The sequence below is a fragment of the Synchiropus splendidus genome, chromosome 5, assembly GCF_027744825.2.
Source record: "Synchiropus splendidus isolate RoL2022-P1 chromosome 5, RoL_Sspl_1.0, whole genome shotgun sequence".
Lineage (NCBI taxonomy): Eukaryota > Metazoa > Chordata > Actinopteri > Syngnathiformes > Callionymidae > Synchiropus > Synchiropus splendidus.
The window spans coordinates 13,075,468-13,096,562 of NC_071338.1; the positions used below are offsets into that span (position 1 = coordinate 13,075,468).

At 45.1% G+C, this 21,095-nt stretch overlaps 1 protein-coding gene across 2 annotated transcripts in view; it reads right to left on the reverse strand.

Moving 5' to 3' along the window:
• Positions 1 to 3,783: 3,783 nt before the first annotated feature.
• The window catches only part of uacab (uveal autoantigen with coiled-coil domains and ankyrin repeats b), a 35,211-nt gene continuing 17,899 nt past the window's right edge, over positions 3,784 to 21,095 (reverse strand). Inside the window, exons 1-19 of one of the 2 annotated variants that reach the window (XM_053865564.1) lie at positions 19,527 to 20,218; positions 19,249 to 19,379; positions 16,818 to 16,906; positions 15,826 to 15,890; positions 14,693 to 14,750; positions 14,299 to 14,369; positions 14,029 to 14,135; positions 13,704 to 13,885; positions 13,256 to 13,293; positions 12,871 to 12,924; positions 12,267 to 12,374; positions 12,090 to 12,122; positions 11,914 to 12,006; positions 11,702 to 11,732; positions 11,592 to 11,641; positions 8,868 to 11,516; positions 8,592 to 8,744; positions 8,405 to 8,470; positions 3,784 to 8,320 (exon numbers count right to left, since the gene is read on the reverse strand). In XM_053865564.1, coding sequence (XP_053721539.1) covers positions 8,249 to 8,320; positions 8,405 to 8,470; positions 8,592 to 8,744; positions 8,868 to 11,516; positions 11,592 to 11,641; positions 11,702 to 11,732; positions 11,914 to 12,006; positions 12,090 to 12,122; positions 12,267 to 12,374; positions 12,871 to 12,924; positions 13,256 to 13,293; positions 13,704 to 13,885; positions 14,029 to 14,135; positions 14,299 to 14,369; positions 14,693 to 14,750; positions 15,826 to 15,890; positions 16,818 to 16,906; positions 19,249 to 19,379; positions 19,527 to 19,613 — 4,137 coding nt within the window. In that variant the 5' untranslated portion in view covers positions 19,614 to 20,218 and the 3' untranslated portion in view covers positions 3,784 to 8,248. Of the gene's footprint in view, positions 8,321 to 8,404; positions 8,471 to 8,591; positions 8,745 to 8,867; positions 11,517 to 11,591; positions 11,642 to 11,701; positions 11,733 to 11,913; positions 12,007 to 12,089; positions 12,123 to 12,266; positions 12,375 to 12,870; positions 12,925 to 13,255; positions 13,294 to 13,703; positions 13,886 to 14,028; positions 14,136 to 14,298; positions 14,370 to 14,692; positions 14,751 to 15,825; positions 15,891 to 16,817; positions 16,907 to 19,248; positions 19,380 to 19,526; positions 20,219 to 21,095 lie in introns of those variants that run through there. The other variant, XM_053865565.1, reaches the window with a different exon arrangement.

The following is a 21,095-nucleotide window of genomic DNA, read 5'->3' on the forward strand; positions in this document are numbered from 1 at the left end:
CCTCACTCAGACCTGAGCCAGAGGAACAATGGCAGACACGTCTTTCATCTGAACAAGCAGTTTAATTGCTCCAAGATGGCGCTGACATCTGGCACGTCCCCTCCTGGGCCCCGCCAGTCTTGTGTTGCGTCTCCTGCTTTCGACCTCCACGCGCTAATTTAAGGTCATCACCGGTTTACCTTGTCAAAAATGTCAAAGACAAATTACTGCAATTACCTCGCCACCGCCGCCATCGCTCTGTCCACCTTCCTCCCAGTTTCCTCAACCGAGCAACACCAACGTTCAAATAGTCCACACCATTTTGTTCTTCAGAACTGCCGAAAGAAACAAAAGAAGACTTCTTCCCTGGTTTATGTGCTTTTATTAAAGAAGGGACAACTTGCTGGCTTTGTTTTTATTATTATTATGATGGTTATTATTATGGTGCCTGCAGTGAGCACTGCCATTTATTTCTCATGCATGAAGTTAAAGTGGGAGGTCAAGTTAGTCAGTATAGAAAGTGCAGTGTGTGTAGCCTGGTTGGTGGTGGTGTCAGTGCAGCTAGTGACATTATGTTTTTGTCAAATGTAGTTTGTCATTTATATTTAAGATTAATATTAAAAGGCTAAATTTGAATATTACATGCTCGTATGTCTGTGTAAACAAATGCTTTCATTTAAAAAATGAGTGGTTCTTAAATAATGAAAAACAAATTGTTAAAAAATCTCATTTTACATCTGTGCATGTTTGTGCTGGCGCTGCTTCTCATTGCTCCAGTGTGACCTCTGACCCAACATCTTAGGAGAACTGAGAAATATTTTTCATTCTTAAGCAAATGATATTGTTTGGGTTGTTAAAAAATGGATTTTCATGAAATGCATGAATACAGTTTTAAAAAAAAGACATGCTTAAAGCTTGAAGTAAATTGAAGCCACATACTCATGTACATGTATGTAAACTGTCATTTTCAAACAGCATGCTGTGGCCCAAGGTTTCCATGGCTCAAGAGAAACCGCTGTCGTCCCTGAGTCCTTCAGAGAGTTGCTGCACATGTTCCTCATCTTGATGCTGACTGTCACTCCACCACGCTCGACTGTGACACTGATGATAAAAATTTCATGCACTACACTCTTGATGATGATGTTGTCATAAACAACAAGCAGTGTACTTGCGATCAAACCCTCTGAGAGGACGAGATGATTTACAGGAAGAGGAACGACTGGAGGAGCTGGAGCCCATGTGCTGCACCAACCTGTGCTGAAGCCAACACTCAGTACGCCCCTCACTCGTGGATCCTTGCACGGACAACAGGTGTTTATGTGGATCGATAGGCGGGTGCTTGGGCCAGCGACGTACATATGGCTCAAACAATATGGTAAAATACAGTTTTCATATGACTGGAAGGACTGGAGTCGTGTACACCGCATTAGTCAGTGGGACTTGTGGGACTGAAGTTGTTTAAACATGCTGGGTTGAATCTCAGATCGACATCCTCATGGTCCAAGAGTATATTAGTTTAAATATAATCTCAATTCAAAAATACATTATCAATGTTATTTATTATTATTTATTTGTTATGTATTAAAGGTCTAACACCTTAAACCTGATATACTTGTTTATTAACAATGATAATAGGAAGAGATGAAAAGGTCATTTCTGCTGATGTCATGCATTTTCAACATATTTTACATGAGGTCTTTTGAAAAATACTAATATATTGGCCGGTAGTATACTGCCATCTGCTGGACACCACTTGAGCTTGGCAACACTGTAGAAAATGTAAAGATTTAACGTGTGTTATTGTTTTGCATCACAACAATCGCATATTATATTGAGTGCTCTTTCGCTGAAGCACATTAGAAGGTGTCCAAAGTGAAAACGATTGAGGGCATAAATATGGTTGTGTTTCATAGCTGGTAAACCACTAACGCTCAGTGACTCGACTCAAATAGATTAGGAACCAATCTCTCAAGCATTTTCAATGAGATGCTCAGGGAAATGCCACGTGTTAAATGTGACTTAATTCCCGTTAAAGCATCCATCAGGTCAGTGAAATAAAAAGAAAACTGCTCAACCACACCAGTCACCGCAAGCGAAACCCGAGCGCGCCTGGTCCTTGTCGACATAAAATCACAGCTCTTTCAGCGCCGGCCTTCATGGCGGAAACCTTCTCCGACCGCACTAACAACACTGGGGTGATGGAAGTAGGCGACCTCGCTGGTGTTCCCAGCTTTGTTCAGTGAAAACCACACGCAAGACTCACCGGAGTGGAGTCGAGCAACACTGAAGCCATTTCCCGTTTGAGAGCGGGGGATTACTGTGAAGACGCGGTGGGAAGGACGACAGGATGGAGTGGTTTCTGGAGCACATCTGCTCCTTGCTAAGTCATTAGAGGGAGGAAGAAAAGCCCAGTGTAAGCACTAGGTATTAGCGGTTAACCAGCTACTAATGAAAACAAGGCTAAGATCAGAGGACGGCTGAGCGTCCTGCAACAGAAAGCGGGGAATGAGGTCACTTTGGTGTCGCAGGGAAGTGTCTGTTGTCACCTAACTGACTGACTAGCTCCTCCAGGCATCAGCCGTTTGATTGTTCTGCCAGGATCCGGCCGCTGGAGCTGCAGGGGTTTCGTCTCTTGGCCTTCCTGCCCTCTTCATAAGCTCAGGGTAATGAGTGGACCCCTGCCCCCTTTACTGCGGCTCACTCCCAGGTGCTGGGATCCCAGGTCAACCCAGGTGCAGACCGTCGCCGCGGTCCCAGCACAAGGAAAGGCCAGTCACTAGGTGAACATGTGAGGAGATGGAAAGGTGAGAAGTGGAGCGAAAGAAACCAGATGATTTTTTTTTTCCTTTTCTTTTTGAAAGATTGCTGCTTTTGGGGCAATGGGAACCATGTTGAAACCATTCAAGTCAAATCAGAACCATGTGTCCTCCCATAAATGAGCTTTATTGAGGCAACAAAGTGTTTTGAAAGTCTGCGAAAGCATTAAAGGAGCCTCAACTGTCGTCCAGAGGAGCTGAGGTCCTCGGGGACTGGTGAAAACACTAAAGGAGCTCCGAGCCTCGGCTGACACTTGAGAGGTCTTGGCTGCTAATGCTGTTGAAGTAATGAGCTGTTAGTGCAGGGGAACTGGCTGAGATAAAAATAGCACATTTGACCCAAAACAACCTGCGAAAGTAACACAAAAGTGGAATGATAAATCAGAAACACAATATAACCTGTACCATCCTGTCTCCGTGGGCTCCCACAACACTGAGAATTGATATTACCTTCAAAATGTGCAGTGCACGAGTCAGACTCACAGAGTAAAAAGCTCAGAAGACAACAACAAAACTCCAGTACCAGAAAGATGGCGGGAGCTTTGTGCTCGGCACGTGTTGATGACACGGTGGAAAGTAGCAGTCGATTAGTCTTCAACTGCTGAGGCTCCGGAACCAGTGGGACAGCAAACTATTCAGACCAAGGTATTGAAATGTTTCAAAACAGTACTAAACACGATACAAGTGTTTACTATTGACGTCATCTACCTGCACCCATCATAAGCCGACAAGTTAACTAAGTGTTGATGACAACTACATACATTTTTCCATCAGTCACGAGTCAGTGACTAGTCAACCATTAAAATAGTCAACGTGACTTACTGTCGCTGGCAAGGAGGTGCTACAGATCTGTGCCAAATACACCAGAAAAAACTGTTTAAAATTATATAAATAAAGCATGGAAGAACAAACTGTTTTGACATGATTTTTATTTTTTAAAATAAAGTTAAAAAAAAAGAAAATAAAGTTAAACACACACACACAATATTGTCTGAATATTCTGATATTTTTTGTTTGTTTGTTTTTTGCCACATATCAGTGGTAAATGCTTAAAACGTATACGAATTGCAACTAACTGCACTGTAAAGCCTTGTTTACAATGTGACTTTAACCACTATGCAGATAGGATCCGCCCACCTCTAAAATCCACTCTCAGTCTCACCTCTCGTGGGAGTCGTACAGACTTCCATGTCTAAATGCAAACACTGAACCACAACACTCTGCACGTATCTCACAGCTTCATGCTCACAACAGGGCGCTGTCTTCTGTACACAGTAATTGTTTCACCTGTAGCTTCAGCCCAAAGAAACAAAAAAAGTGGGGAAAAAAAAACTCATACTATGTCTGGCTATGTGTGACTCTTTTACTGGATCACTTCTAATAACTGTTAACCACAGCAGAAGGGGAAAACCGGACCACAACACCACTTCAGCAGCCGTTGAGAGCAAGCTGTCACATGCTGTGACCATAGGTTCAGTGTCGGGTGCAATTTATAATGCAAATAAGGCGATGGAATTAAACGGCAAGAAAACTGACGAATGGGTCATGAAAGCAGGGAAATGAACCCCATGTTGTGCGCCCCAAGAGCAACATAAACATGGGGTAAAGCCAGGACGCTCTGTGGCCGACTGGATGAGCTACGGCGGTCAGAACGACTGTAACTGGAAATGATCAGGAGGCTTGAAACAGGATTAAAGCTCAGAGCAGAAACAGATTGAATTGTACTTGCTGTAATTGCTGAGAAGAGTTGGTTCAATAGAGGCTTAGAGGGGGAGTGGGGGCCACAAAAAAGGGGAGCGCAGTGGTCAAGCCCAGAGCAGGCTCTTGTAGCAACTCCAGCCTGCGTGAGCAAACAGAGCATTAGTTCAGTGACATTGAACAGACCCAGCCGGGACCTCAGAGGGACAAGCGGGGCTCCCAAGCATCTGCTGCCACTTTAGATGCTTCATACTCAAATTAAAGAGAACAAGAAGGTCGCCGTGAGAACATTATCACCATCATTGTTACGATGACACATGGCACATATCCGGGGTTAATCTGGCGCCAAGACTCTGGTCAGTAAAGGACTAACTTGCACTGCTCTATATGAAGAATTATCAAGACTGTAACGTCTTTTGGAAATAAACAAGTGTAAGAGCGCAGAGAGAACGATGTCCTGCTGGAATGACCAGAGGTTTCAAGGGGAGAGTGGGATGACATCAGGGATTAGCGGACAGAGGAGGTTAATGGAGGAGTCTCCCTGGACTATGATGTTTGCTGATGATGTAGTCATTTGTTGTGAGTTTTGAAATTTTTAGTTAAAAACGATCAGGTTTTCTGACTAGGAAAGATAAGACTAGAAATGACTATCGCAGAGGGACGTCTCACGTTTGGGGAAGACAAGGAAGAACGTTGGAGGTGGAGGAGAGGTAGAGGTCCAGGGAAGAAGAAGATGCACCATGAATCAGCGTTTTAAAATGTTAAGTTTAAAAACATACTTTCAGTTGGCGGCTTCATTGAGATAAGACTGACTGAAATACAGCCTTTCACAGAGTGACTGAATCTGAAGGGAAAAAGGAAAAGCAACTGTGCAAAAAAAAAAAAAAAAAAAAAAACCTCTTTGGCCTGCAGCGAATGAGAATTTTCTCTTAATGCCAATACAGACTTGCAAACGTGCCCATCCTCTGTCCACATGTCAAGGCATCTTCAAATGAAAGATGTGACCTCAGATGGAGGGGAAGCGTCTCACTGATCTGTCTGGAATTGCCTTAATGGGAAATAAATCTTGTAAGCAGAGAACAGAGAAGTGGACAGAGTTCAGAGATAAAAGAAGGAGCAGTGCACCAAAGAGCTCTCAGATGACTGAGTGGAACCACATGAAACTCTGGTTTGTTCCAACAACCAAGTGTGTTGGGAACGCGCTGATGATGGTCAGCAATCATCAGCCGAGTTGATGCGAGTCCACAACTGAATCATTGACTCATGACAACACACTTGCCAGACGAGGAAATCGAGTCAAACTCAATTCATTCTGCTGCACCAGTTCACACATGAAGATCTTCCTATTGTTTGGTTAGATGTCACATACTCCAGAGGACTGGAGCCAATCACAGAAGGCGATGACCTGGAGACACGTGTGCAACACTGGCCACCTGACTAGAGCTGCTCAGCTGAGGCCAAGACAAGCAAAGATTCTAGAAGAGCGACATCACAATATGTTTACATCCACCTCCATTTCAGTCTCATCCAGGGACGTGACTTTCCACTGATACATCAATTAAATATCATCATCAAATATCACGTCTAAGGAAGGAACATGTCCAGACAAAATAGCTCCTCTTTGTAGCTACAGTGAAGACATGGGTTGACCGTCAGGTGGAGAGTGTCTTTAAAACAACAAGTGAACATAGATCACTGCACAAACAGAGGGAACGCTAGTGCATTTGCTCTGGTCTTGGTGAGAACTTGGACCTTCCTTCTCAAGGTCGTACAAAGTGCATCTTCTTCAGTGGGTCCTCGGTGGTCTTAAGGTGTCCTCACTTAAGCGGTCTGGTTCTCAGCAACAAGCTCTTGCCTTTCCTTTGCTTGTCGCACATAGAGTTATCCTGAGCGCATTGAAACAGTCTTCTTCTCCACCTTGAATGACGTGGTTTCCCTGCTGTAGCTTGAAGACATAAGGTCACTATCTGGGATCAAGAAGGACAATGACTGATTCCAGAGAGGACTGGTATGAACTCACTGACCTACCGTGGGTGGACTACTTGACTGCAACGTGGAAAGTGGCATATGTTTACAATATTCCACTGTATGCATTTTATACGTACCTAATTTATTATTACTTGCTATTTGTTTGATGATTTGGTGGTTACTTTTCTTATTATTCTTTGTTACTTTGAGGAGAGGTGGGGTGACACTCCACTTCATTTGAAAGTAAAAATGAAAAAAACATTTGGAAAATAAATAAAACAAAAATAGGTGAACATGCTGATGTGCTGGTACTCAGAGTGTCATATCTATCAATACATGTGAAAAAGAAAACAATGAAGAAAAACACAGAACACCTGCCTGAGCTACAACATGTAGCGTTCCCACAGAGCCACATCACTTTAGGGCACCGGTGGTTAAACTTGAGTCAGCTTTTCATGTGTGAGAAATACCCCGTCCTGAGTGTGGACTGGTTAAAACGCCTGTAGCGGTCAGCATGCTATCATGCCATCACCTGACCACAGTTTGCAATTCAGATCACCGCATCAGACGTCATACAACGCCAATTTAAAAAAGAAATAAAAATCAAAACACATATCCAGGATGTAGTTTTCTATGTTAGGCACTTTAATTGATTTTATTACAATCCACAAACACACGTACGCCAAGAGTAAACCCAATTCAAATTGTGTATTATTGACTTTCATCTGAATTCTTTTTCAGATAACAGCGGAAAATCGTTTTTTCCAAGTTGAAGGCAAAACTTTTTTTCTTGTTGAAATATTGGAGGTGTTATTTCACTTTCACACAGGAGTGCTTTAACAAATGGCCTATGGGTTGAATCTATGGCTGTTACACCCACCGTCCTAGTCAGTGCTACCCTGAACATGTCTTTTTATTTTTTTCTTTTAGTGCTGCTCTACTTCCAGACCCGCTGAACGTTGGACTAGTCACACTACAGTTTGGTAAATAAAGTCGTACAAAGCTATGAAAATAAACGTCAGTGTAAAGGCACAAGAGACTAGCTCCACAATCATACATCAGCAATCTACACAGTCACCAAGCGCTGACTCAGGGGGAAACAACCCCAGTCTGAGACCATCTGTCCAAGGAGTCGGCTGCAGATTGCAACAGGAGTCACTTAGTATTGAACAACAGATTCCATAAAACTAATGTCGCAGATGATACAGATGAATGAGTTTATTTTCCCCCGAGCCACGCAACTATGAACTTATTTCAACTTGGCCTGCCAAGTCTCACCGCTAGAGGGCACCCTCCTTACAACAAACAGGGCCAGCCACCGCAAACTGAAGGACACAGCAAGGAGTTCACCGGTTTGACTCACATTCCACACAACTCTTCCGGGTACAGCGGCTTGGATTATTGGGAGAAAAAGTCTTTGGCCTCACAGGGTGACACGTTCTGGGTCCTTCTCATAATCCAAGCATTTCACACTCATATAGAGCAGCCCTCGTAGTTGACATCCACCAACACCTTCCATACTGCTTCCTGACATTACAGAGACCTTCCACTAAATCACCATGACAACACTTTTTACACATTCAAATCTCCTCAGGTGTTAATCATTTTCATTTGAAGAGCGGGCGTGTGACGTCGATATTCAAACACACATGTCACAGCTGGGTAGAAATCTTCTTCAGGCCTGTGTAAAACAATTGATCCTGAGTAATAATCCCACACAAAAGTGATCTCAGAGCAGCGTAACCAAGGTTGAAGCGATGGAGGTCCTGGCGCTCAGCAGGTGGAAGTTAACCCAAAAACTCCTGTCTCATGCGGATGATTTGTAACAAGGCCGCTTGGACGTCTTCATCCATGTGACCCTGGAACACAGAGTCAAGAGTCAGGTGCTGAAGCATGTGCACCGCCACAGAAACACACCCAAGTGCTTTGGTGAGGTCACTGACCTGTGCTGCGCTGAGAAGATGAGTGCGGTAAATTGAAATCACCTCCCTGTGTTGCTTCTCAGCATCCTGAACAAGACAGCGCACTTCAACATCACACCTCGACAACAATACAGGGCTGGAATATGTTATCAACTGAAGCAGAAACGGCGGGTGGTACTGTTATACAACACGATGCACGTGGACTCACAGCCAGCTGCTGCTGGAGGCTCTTGATCTGTGCGTGGAGAGTATCGATGTGCTGCGTCTGACCCTTGCTGGGGGAGTTACTGGTGTACGCCAGCTGGGACAAGCCATTCAGCGCCTGTTTCAGCCGCTCCACATCAGTCAGCAACTCTGTGATCTGGGACAGCAGCACACCACTTATTAACACTGCATGTTGTAAGTCAGGAGGAAGAGGGAATCAAATCCCCGTCGACATTACACTCTCTATATAAAGTTGGGGCGGCGACCAGTGATGCCCTACCTTCTTGTCTTTGGCTTCAGTTTGCTGAGCAGATGTCTGGATCCTCCTCTGAAGCACACGGATGGTGCCCAGCGAGTCGTCGTACCTCTCCTTTAACTGAGAAATCTCCTTCTCAACGGCCCGCCCCTTCTCCTGGAGCACCTCCTTCTCCCTCCGAGCCTGGCTTTCACCCTCCCAAGCTTTGGCAGCCTCTTGCTGGGCCTTATCACGCTCCTCACTTTGACTCAGCAGCTTGTTGCTGAGATCGGCCGCCTCCTCCTGCAGCTGCTGCTTCTCCTTCTTCAACTGGTTCATCTGGTCTTCCTTGTGACGAAGCTCCTCCAGAGCCTCAGTAGCCTGCAGGAGCTCCGACTGCAGGGCAGATATGTCTTCAGCTCTCTGGCCGTTGTTGTCCTCCTCCTCGCGGAGTGCCATACGAAGCTCTGTCACTTCTGCCTCCAGGGACTCCTTGGCTTTGATTTGCAGTTGCAGCACGGAGGCTTTATCCCGGAGTTCAGTCTGCAGCGAGCAAACCCTCTGGGCCTCCTCCTGCTGGGCCTCCCGAGCTCTCTTGCAGTCGGTCTGGGTCTGCTGCACGGCATCGTGGAGGGCCTTCAGCTCAGTGTCATAGGTGGCGATTCTGGTCAACTCCGACTTGAGACGGTCCTGAAGGTTTTGGATCTGAGTGTCGCAGAGAGCGTGCTGGTCCTCGAGTTTGGCCTTCTGAGTCGTGACCTCTTGGTGCTTCTGCTCGAGGTCATTAAACCTCAGTGTCACTTCCTCATGCAGAACCTTCACCTCCCTCTCTGACTCTTTCAGCTTTTCATTTCGGCCGAGTGCAGCATCCAGTCGCTGCTGGACAGTTTCCACCTGCGCTCTCAGTCGATCTCTCTCCTCTTTGTCCGTCTCTCTGGCAGACCTCTCCCTGCCGAGCTGGTCCTCCATCTCCATGAGTTTACCCTTCAAATCTTCCAGCTGGGAACTGTGGGAATTCTCTTTCTCCTCCACTGCAGTCAGAGGGATGAACCTCGACTGAATAGCTTCATGGATGGTTTCCAGTTCCATCTTCTGGGCCTTTAGTTCCAGAGTCAGTCTCTCAGTTTCCTCCTGTGAGGACGTGTACATGGCTGAAAACTCATTGGCTCGGTTCTCTGCTTCAACTATGGCGGCATTTAACTTGTCTGTGGTGGACTTGTGCTCCTTAAGAGTGACACAGTCATTCTTCATCTCCAGCAGAACTTTCTCCAACTTTTCCTTCAACCTCTCGTTTCCTTCCTTCACGTTCTGAAATTCTTCCCGACTTTCCATTTCCTTGGTCTCAAGCTTGAACTTCTCAGCTTCCAGGCTTTTCAGCGCTGCGCTCAACTTCGTTGTCACTTGCTCATGCCGGTCTCTGGAGACGTACTCGTCCTCCAGGCTCTGTTTCAGATTCTGGCTCTGTGCCGTCAGCTTCACACATTGGCTGTCTCTGTCTTTGCATGCCTGCTCTAAAACCTCAAGTTTCTTCATCAAGTCGTCTGTGTCTCTTTGGTGTTTCTCTTTGGCTCCGTGTAGATCGTCCACGTTTTCTTGAAGGGCATCTCTTTGGGCTTGAAGCTGCTTCACTTGCGCTTCTGCCTTTGTGAATCGGTCACTGGCTTTCTGTAGTTTATCTTTCATTGTCTCCACAGCTTCCTCATAGTCTTCAATGGGCACAAAGTCGACGTCGATCTTCTTATTGACCTCGTTCAGATGCCTTTCCATCATCTCCCTGTCGGCTTCACTTTCTTCGAATGCGTCGATCAGCTCCTTGTTTTTCACGGTCATTTCACGTAGTCTTCTATCCAGTGAAGCGTTTTCCTCTAGCAGCGCCGTCAGCTGGTTTCGTTGGTCTTCTGGAGACCTGGCTCGTCTCTTGGTTGGTGGACTATCCAGTTTCTGGTGCAGCTCAGCCACTTCCTTCAGCACTCTGTCGTAGTCTTCCCTCAGCTCGGCGAGTTGCCGTTCCTTTTCGTCCACCGCGTTGGTGAGCAGGTTTTTCATGTTGTCGAACTTCTCAGCTGGAACCGTGTTGCCGTGTTTAGTCTTCGCCTCGTTCAGTTCAGTTTCCAAGTCCAGCAGGTTCTCAGCCAACTTGTCTCTCTCTGCGGTCAGAACTTCAATCTCCATGTGCAATTGTTCGGCTTCGGCCGCCAGCTGACTTTCACTGCTCTTGTACTCTTCCAAGGCTTTTTCGCTCTGCTTAAGCCGGTTTCGAACTCGACCCACTTCAGCTGAAGCTCCTTCATATTTCCCCTTGATGTCCTGAATCTGTGCTCGGAGCTCATCCGCAACCTGGCCACCAAAGTGCTCCTTCACTGCCACCACATGGGCCTGCAACTGCTTGACCTTGCATTCAGAATCCACCATCCTCTTCTGCACATCGCCAAGGGCATCTTCCAGTTCCTCGATCTGTTGGTCAGCTTGCTTCTGGACCATGTCCCGACTGTAGGTCAGCTCCTGACACTCGCGGCTTTTCAGATTTAAGGCTGACTGAAGTCGTACCGTCTCTTCTTCCGCTGCTTGTTGTCTTTTCCGGACGGTCTCAAGTTCACAGCGCAGAGTGTCGAGCTCACTGTTGAGATCCCAGCCCACTGCAGGCGGACTCCTATTGAACGCTCTTGACGGGGACATCCTCTGGTTCTGAAGCAACTGCAGAGGCCAACAAACAACCAGGATTTAAGTGTGCTGAACGGTAGTCTGCAGGTGGATTGTGAGGGAGCTTACCTGTTCAGAGTCCAGACTGAGAGCCTGCTTCACCAAAACATTCTCTTTCCCTGAATGACAAAGCTCATCTTAATATTAAGAGAAACAATGAGAGAAATGTCGAACCTTACCTTTGATGACAGACTGCCCAGAATAATCGGCCTGTTGGAGCAGACAAACCACATCATTATCATGCTGACCGCACCACTAGGAAAGGGCATTAAGCCTGGAACATCTACAGATGTTTGGTGTCGTTGAGCTGCTGAGCTGAAACCAACATTGACCATTTCCAATGATACATGCACAATTGATATCTACTGGACAGATCTTGAAGGAAACTTACCACTGAGCTTCTGAGCTGGACTTTCACAGTCTCCAGGCCTCGTGCCCCTTCATCTTTCTCTTTAGCGCCTACTAAAAACCGCAGCTCCTCTTTCTAACAAGGAAACATAAAAATAAAAATAAATCAAGTCTGTCTGCAGATTCAAACAAGTTTTCAGAAGACGCAAATATAATCACCTCTTTCTGACTCTCCTCAGCATTCATCTTCTCCTGCAGAAAAACAAATTCAATTCAGACCATTATCATCTCACTGTGAACCTACCATCACAGGTTCACAGCACAATGCTAAACTATTGGGGTTATTACTGAATCTCTTGACAAAAGTTTAAAGAAACTGATAAATGAAGTGTTTACTTGTGTGAGCTGTTGTTGCAGCACGTTGACCTTTTCCACAAGAGCTCTCTGGTCCTGCTGGAACTTTCGTAGGTTTTCCTCCAGGGTCTCATTCTTCCGCTCCAGATCCTTTAGTCCCACACAAAACACAAACACAATAAGGGGAGAAAGCTTTCCAACCTTTACCAGTCACGGTGAATAGCTTCACCAACAGGAGCAACAATTGAACATATACGGTAGCTACATAATAATTCATTCCATAATTTATTATTATTTTTTCATCTGTTTAGAAACAGTATATGCAATAAAAAAGGTGCTCTGTGAAGTCGGCCATCACACTGCAATCATTGATCCGATGATCCTTTGCAGGTGCTAGGGACATGCCACGTTATGCTTGCATAATAATATTTTTAGGCAAACAAATCATGCAGAAAATATATTCTAAGCTTATTTTAAAACGAGAAATTAAATGGATGGACTTTGTTCTTTCACAGTACATGTCAAAGAGACAGTTCAACTCTTAAAACATGGGAATGCATAACAGGGCCCCTTTAACATACTCATAAAAGGAAAATATTAATACACTTAAATATCATGTTTGACTCCAAATGAACACTGTACTCACGTGAATAACTGCTTCCTTCCAGCTTGCCTCTACAGCCTCTGTTCTTTCCATCGACTATGAGGAAAAACATGGTCACATGAAGGTACCACATGGGGTGTAGTACTGCAAAGACTTGGTAGATGGCACTCCAACACTGGTTCACTGAACTCAACATGGTTTTCAAAAGGAATAAATCATTAAAAAGCAAGCATACAGAGCAAGCGAGTGAAATGGTGGCGAAAAATCTAGCACACATCTCTGCTACTGAAATGCAAGAGTTGAGCAGTAAACACTCAGTGAGTGGAGGGAGTACTACAGTATTTCTCTCATATCACTTGTGACGGAAAGCTATTTTAACTTGGTGTGTGCCGTTATTCACAACTGAAACTGAAAGCAGAACGATTACCTTGCGCTTCCAGTGTTCCTTCTTTGCAGCTTCCTTTTCTGAAATGAAAAGACCATTACAGGTAAATGCAAACTCATCTTCTTAGTTGGCATATATTCCCTCATTCTGAGTTTTCCAGGTGAGCAAGTGATTTAGCCGCTTAGAGCTTATCACTGTATAAATGAAACATTCCTTGTATTAGAATGACACCTCTGGATGATAAACAGATAAAATGAATTATGGCAAAAACTATGACATCAATCGAGTCACTGAGTAAAAACCAAGCAGCAGGGAAGTAAATATTGAGCGTGTGGTTTTCTTCACAAACCATAAAATGGATTGTTGACTATCAGGGAGTCTATTTATATGTAAATGTATTTTTCTTTTGGTAGTTGCACCGTATGAGTGGAATAAAAAGATGTGCTTAGTGGTTTAATCCTCTGAATCTTGTGGTGGTTGTTCTCGTCACCTCTGTTGGCCTTGTCCAGGTAAGTCTTCACCAGTGCAACAAGCTCTTGGTTCTTGCTTAGACGGGCATAATGGAAGGCGTCGTGACCCACACCGTCGACTGCCTTCACGTCAGCACCGCTCATCAGCAACACCTCCACTGCCTCCTTGCAGCCATATTCACACCCCAGAATCATGGCAGTCCTTCATTTGGAAACACATTGTGAGGGCAGAATATTTCCAGCTGAAATCTGATCAAAGCTGTGCATGTGGGTGTGTTTTTGGTCACAAACAGTTGCAAATTTTGGATGAGCGATTCAGAGCCCCTCAGAGAAAATGTCTCTTACTTGCTCTGTTTGTCTCTGATAGTGATATCCGCGCCTCGCTCCAGCAGCAGCTGACAGATGCGAGGGTGGCACATCTGGGTAGCAAGAACAAGTGGAGTCCGACCATCCTGCCGAAGAAATAAGAGATTAGGCGTGTGCATCCAGGCGTGTGGTCAGAAAGCTCAGAATGCAGCCAGAACCCAGCATCAGTGTAAAAGACATGTAGTGCTGAGGGAGAAGTTGGAGGAAAAGTTCTGTGACAACATGAGCAGCATAAAGTGAACTTCTTACAAAATCAGTGGAATTGACTGACGCCCCGCTGTCACAGAGAAGCTTCACGTTGGATGGGCATCCTCCCATGACTGCAGAGAGAGGAGAAGCAAACACATTTGCTACTTGTCACAAAACAAAAGCATACAGGCTGTTAAAAGGGGTTGGACTGAACATAAATGCCACAGCACACACAGAATTATATCTGTTCTTAGCATCGAGCCGCAAATATGATCAAACGCAGAGCGTTGGTGTCATTAATATCAAATGTTTATGTAGGCCACATGAAAAGTAAGGTCTGCTAAGAGTAGACGTTGAAGCAGCAGTGTAAAACACACACACGTATAATGGCACTGCTGACGGTGACGGTGCCAGTGCAAGTTATGTTGAGTGCATGGGTGGAGGAAAGTCTCACCAGCATCGTGCAAAGCAGTTCTTCCTTGCAGATCCACATTTCCAACAGGACAGTTGTGCTGCAGAGCATACATGTTTATTAGCTTCAACAACAACACAGGACAACAAGTTCAATAACTCACATGTGTCATAATATTTGGGAAGGTCGCCAAATGGCATGACATACATTTTCTGACACTCTAGATCGCAAAGTACAAACAAGGCCAAAACATTTCTTGTATTAAGTTAATATCGCAGCTGTTTTTTTTTTATTTATATATATATAAAGCGGATCACAACGGACTTGGCAACAGAAAATGACTGAAAAGGCAGTTCGCTCGGTGGAAGTTGAGATGCAGCAGCAGGCAGGTCACATCAGGCCAAGTGACACACTGCTGATTCGTGAGTCTCTCCAGTCCGTCAGAGGGTCAGACGTCAGTGACGGAGCTGCACTGGTGTTGAGGCCCTGCTATGACAGCTTGAGAACTCAATGCTAACAGGGGGGCTGATGTTGCTGGGTAAAGCTTGCCAGCGGGTCCCCGGCCGCCCACTCACTATAAAAACCTGACTCTCTCCAGCAACAGGTACCAAAAATGAGCAGCATGATCGAATGACTAAGTAAACAAGAGGCGGAGCATCAACAGGGTAATCCTATACCACTTGCATTCAGGCTGTGGATGGTGGGGCCAAGGGTTGGGGTAGTAGAGAGTAGTGGCATCCAGCTGCTATGTCTGGTGTGATGACGGCACCAGGAATGGATGGCAGGTTTTCAGAAGAGAAGACTTGTCAACACTGCAGCCACCCCTCCCCAGCAGTAGCCATGACCCCCATTCAATCACAGCCACATGACGGCCAGAATCATACCAGGCCACAATATTGCAGCCATCACCCTTCATTGTAAACACATAAATCATGGTGACTCATCAGACAGGGAGCACCAGCGACTGGTGGAGAGTGGGTCAGTGGCCTGGACCCTTTGGCAAACATTATCAAGGACCTCATGGGAAACCACTTGCACTTAGAGACTGAGAAGCTGACATTTTAACTATATTATATTTATAGACACAAGTATTATTACACAGTGTTCCAGGCCAAACGATACAGACTGGCAAGGCACAAGGAGAATTATATAGAGCCAATGAGGGTCTACCTTACCTGCAAGAGTTTCTGCACACAAAGAGAATGTCCATTTCTTGATGCCAGGTGAAGGGCATTTTTCCCTAAAGGGAAAGCAATGAACACAAAATAAAGATTCCACAAATTAAGTGCGAAAGCAAACGCTACAAATACTTGTGGTAAACAAAAAGTGAGTGGCAGGGGGTCAGCTAGGGCCTCAGTGCCTAAGACCAAGTTTGATACTCATTTGAATGACACCCGGTCTGCAATAAAATGCAAATAGACATTACATGGCACACTTGTGCTTAAAAATATTTTGCAGCAAGGTCAGGGCTCACCATTTCTAACCAGCACTAATCACAGGTATAAAGTTACTGATCCTTGCTGAGAGCTGTTTCGCTGGATTGCTCCACCAATTTTACATACAGCGTAAAATGTGAACATAGGTATGTAGGTCTCACTTGGTGCCGTTGCTTCGACTGGGGAACTTGTTTTTAGCCTTAATGTGACAGGCACATTTGATGGCCTGAGCCACATGACCCTGTTTTTTTCTGTGTTATGGTCAAGTGCACGTTTGTTTTTCAAAACACAGAGACAACTTTAATGCATATGTACTCGCTGGGAAAGGCCATATTTATTTGAAGAGCAGAATGCAAAAGACGCATTTACCAAAACATTTTTCAGGTCTGTAGTAGTGGATGCCTTCATCATGGTCGCCAGTAAGAAATGCAAGGATGGGTAGTTTAAAATCAGGTCTCCAAGTATGCAATGACCCAAATACGTTTTGTGAGAAGGTGGAGTTTAGAATTGCACTCCAAAGTGCAGCAGCAACTAAGCTGGGCCGGTGTGCACAGTGCAGTTTCGTACAAATCCAATCAGATGACTTGGCCCAGTAAAACTCTCTGTGGCAAAGGGATCATAACAGCTCGATATATATTTGATCTACCGAGCCATTCAGTTAATTAAACAAGGCAAATGAATTATATTTACACATTGAAATTTCTAAAAATACATCTTCAGCTTCCACTCACCTGTGGCATCGGTGGCAGTGACATCCACACTATGTCCCAAGATGAGGTTAAGACAGTCCAGGTGGCCTCGTGTTGCGGCCAAATGAAAGCTGTGAGACAGTAAGACAGAAGGAGAGACTATAAGACATCGGTCTATTGATGGAGCAGGTGCAGCAGAGACAGTTAGGCGGCAGACGTTATAGGGTGTGAAAGCAAAGGGGGTGGGGAGGTGAAATGGAAGCGTGACAGCAAATGGACATATCACTCAGTGGAGTCAGATGAACATATTGGAAGTGAACAAATGACAAAACCTGAATAACATTTTGTCAAACAACTACAAAAGAAGCTAAGATCTTCATCATCACAAGGTCAGTTATTATTGCAGTAACAACAATGAGCAAACACTTTTACAGCATCATTGTTTGTATGACGATGCACCAAAACAAAATGACAGACAGGACAGTGCTGGATTTGCACGCTGCAACATGTAGTACGAGGACAAAAAGTCATGTCCACTTTTACCAACACACAAACACAACAACAAACACAAACGATGCATACTTGTTTCAGACAAATAGCTTTTTCAGTTGTGAAATTTCACTTCACAAATCCCAATTCAGGATCATAACTGCTAACCCTCTCAAAGAGAGTTTGTTTGAAGGACTGCGGGGTACTTAAGTGTAAACTGATCCAAACGCGTCGCCCTTCGAGCGACATGAAACTGTTGAGACCCTGAGGCTGAGATATCTGCCAAGGAGCCAGTGAGGCTGTCACCTCAACACTCGGGCGGGTATTAAAAGACGAGTTGATGGCAACGAGACGCTGCTTCTCCAGGGAGCACTAGGGGGTCTTGACCTCTGGGGGGCCAACAGCAGACAGGAAGCAGAAACTATTTGACTCATGAATGTGACGAGTGCAAGTGTTCAAGAGCCACAGGGATTTTTGAGACACGACCCGCACAAGTTGCAAGAAATCTATATATAGTGTGGAATTACATTCCTAAAATCACATGCAGAAGTTGAATAGAGCTCTGCTCACTTTATAAACTGTTATTATACTTCATCTTATAAGAAGTATTTTGATCTGTCCATTCAGTCACACACTATTACTACTGGTACTATTCAAGCTAAGAGAGAAGGCCTCCCTCCGAACCATTTTTTTCACTGTTCAGACAGAAGGATTATTGGGCTCCATAACTTCATTTCAATGATAAAACACACTCTGGGATAAAGGCTCAACAATGGTCCAGTAGCATTCAGATGTTTTATTCACTGCTGAGTTGCAGTAAAGCCTTGCTTTATTTTAGCAATCGCCAATGACCTCTCTCTAAGTGTCTGACCATCAAGTGTGTCATCATATGAATTAGTTTCACCACTAAGCCTTGGAACCGCAGAGAACGAGCAGGTGCAGTGTGCGCCTGTGGCCTTCACATGGACAGTTTACACAGCTGGAAAACTTACTGTAGCAGTCAGAGATAAATTAATTAGCCCTACACAGAAACACTAATCCAGGACATGGGTGATTATACGCTGGCACTGTTTGTAATTGGTTTGCCCTGCTGTGGTCCTTGATAACGGGATTGCCATTCAACATTCCTAAGCTTGCTCTTTCAGTAGCCGGAGCACATGCTCCAGGGAGGATGTGTGCGTGCGTGTGCGGCCCACTGAACTATAGCTAGACTGTCTAAGTTGTAATTGTAGGGAATTATTTTGTTTGGGGAATGATTCTAGCTATGGTTCCAAGGCAACTACTTTTGGAGTCAGTTACCATCCAGCATTTGTGTCATGAGAACACACAGACGTATGCCCGCACATACACTATTCAGTCAGTCGTGTTACACATTCCTAAACACCCTTCACAGATAGGATGTACAGCATTTTCTGAGACCTCACCACGTCTATCCTAACCTTTTCACATACTAAGACTTTTCATATATTTTCACTAAGTAAAGTATTTGCCCAGATACACATGGTTCTTACCGAACCCAAAAATAGTCTGCAGCTGGACTGCAATATTTGACTGAGCACTGAAATCGTGAGAATCCGATCTCAGCTAGCAGGGAGTTATTTCCTGCGGTGACTACTCAAACAGCCCTAGGCCCATGTGGTCAATCTTCCACCTAATTTCAACCTTCTTTATACTCACTCCCTCATGATTCTGACCAGTTTCAGCAGTGCACAGGCAGATTAAGCTGGACAAAGCTGATAGTTTTCAAGGGGCAGGCAGAGACTTGGCATTCATATCACGGTGGGAGGTGAGAAATGTCTATTTTTAAATCAGAGTGATCTCATTCTCAAAAAATTCTTATCACCCCACGCTTTGTCTGCAGTGAAGCGCGTAAGGAATCTGAACTGGGAGGACTATAACTTTCTTATTTTACCGAGCATGTTCTCCGGAGAATGTCCCAAGTTTAGGCTATATATGTGATGGTCATGTGTGAGTGCATACTCACGCAGATCGCCCCTCAACGTCTAGCTTGGTGGGGATGATGCCTTTCTTACTGAGAACAGCAGCCACCTTATCAACCTCGCCACGTTCCACTGCCTTCATCAGCCGGTCGTCATATTTGTTCCAATCAGTGTTCTGCAAACATTGAGAGAAATCCATCAGACATATTTCCAAAAGAATATGATATGATCAAGTAAAACCATAATTAACAATTAACACATTGAGCAACACAAAACAATAAAATAAAGAAGGCATACAAAAAAAGAGACTAAAAATACCTACAAAGTGCATAGAAGTGCATTTCAGCCAGCGGCTCATTTTGGGTGAGTGCAGCTGGTCCTTGCACCTCGCTACTGAAAATGACGCCATTGTTCCGGTTTGGTGAAAACAAATCAAGAGAAAAAAGTGCAAGAAAAAAAAAGTCTCCTCAGTGTCTCAGATGACTCAACCAGTGAGTATCAAAACAAAAGAAGAATGTAGCAGTCCGCAAAGGCGCAGCCTCTGGAGTTATCAAACAGTGAAGAACAGGAAGTGGACTTGACTGTGATTTCCTTACATTTCTCCTCTCCTCACAGGCTCTACCTGTTAGTTCATAAACTGCTCAGCAGTTCAGTTGAAAGTTTAAGGGAAAAGGACAAGTAAAAGAGGGAGGAAGGAGTGGAGGTGGAGAAGCAGTAGGGCCAGCCCTGCCAGCCCTGGGACCTGCCCTGGCCGGCAACTGCGACTCCTCCTCAGGGGTTAAAGTCAGCTCAGCCTGGCTTCTCCTGGACACCCCTGGACGTCTTCCCCTTGACAGCTAAAATCTCAAACCATCCGTTGTAGTCAGCAGTGTCGTCTTCTTCCAGAGTTTTAGCTGAAATGTCCCGCTGACTTGAGGAGCAGAGAGGAGAGGTGCTCTGGCTTCCTACTCCCTCTTTTCTATAAGTGCTCGCAGGCTCCTTCACCCCACCAAATGGCAAGGTCAGTCAGACTCTGTGGGGTAAATATGTGAGCTCCCTCTGGTTTAAAATATCATCCACCCCCCCCTGTAAACAGCGGCGGTGCGGACAGCCCTACAGACTGGTTACCTCTTTATTTTTTGACCCCCCAAACCCTCTGTAGTGACTAAAAGGAAGACAGGGCTAAGAATACATTCTGTACATTACTGCGGGATGAGTAATGGCTCTAGTGGTCATTAGCAGTGCCAGCATGAAACAAGGCCAGTGTAAAAGACCTTGCTTACATTACTGCTCCCCGACATGCTCCCTGCTTGTCTCCATCTCAGAGTATTAATGTCAGAAGGGGATTATGGTTTGCACATTTGAAGCGGCCCTGGCACTGAGCTCCCACAGCACAGCACTCTGATGGGCCAGAGACCGTAACAGACCAAACCATCTACACAAGAGGACGGCGGTTAAGAGAGCTGTGATGTGTGACACATGGTATTTATGCATTTCTGCGAACAAGATGGCTGACACACTCAAAACACGCAAAATTATTTTGACAGCAAAGCAGGTAAAAGGTCATTTGGATACAAGCAAAGTAGGCTAGTGGAGAAGCCAGTCATTTAATTTACACACTCCATCAGCTTCTGCTAAGACTCGTGTTACCTTCTGCTGCCAGACTGGCGTTAACGGAGCAAAGCTGATATCCACAAACATGCAAAAAGACCTCATCCACATGACCTGTCAAGAGTAGGTGTCAACTTACGAAAGCTGCTCAGCCACGCATGGAGACAAAAGCGCCAAAATGGCACCTAGCCACCCGGCATACTGGATATCAGGCACGTAAATATCTCACATGGGTGCACTTGTGTGTATTTGTTCAGGAATCTGTTTATGAACTAGTTAATAATAGGGATGTCAGCGAGCA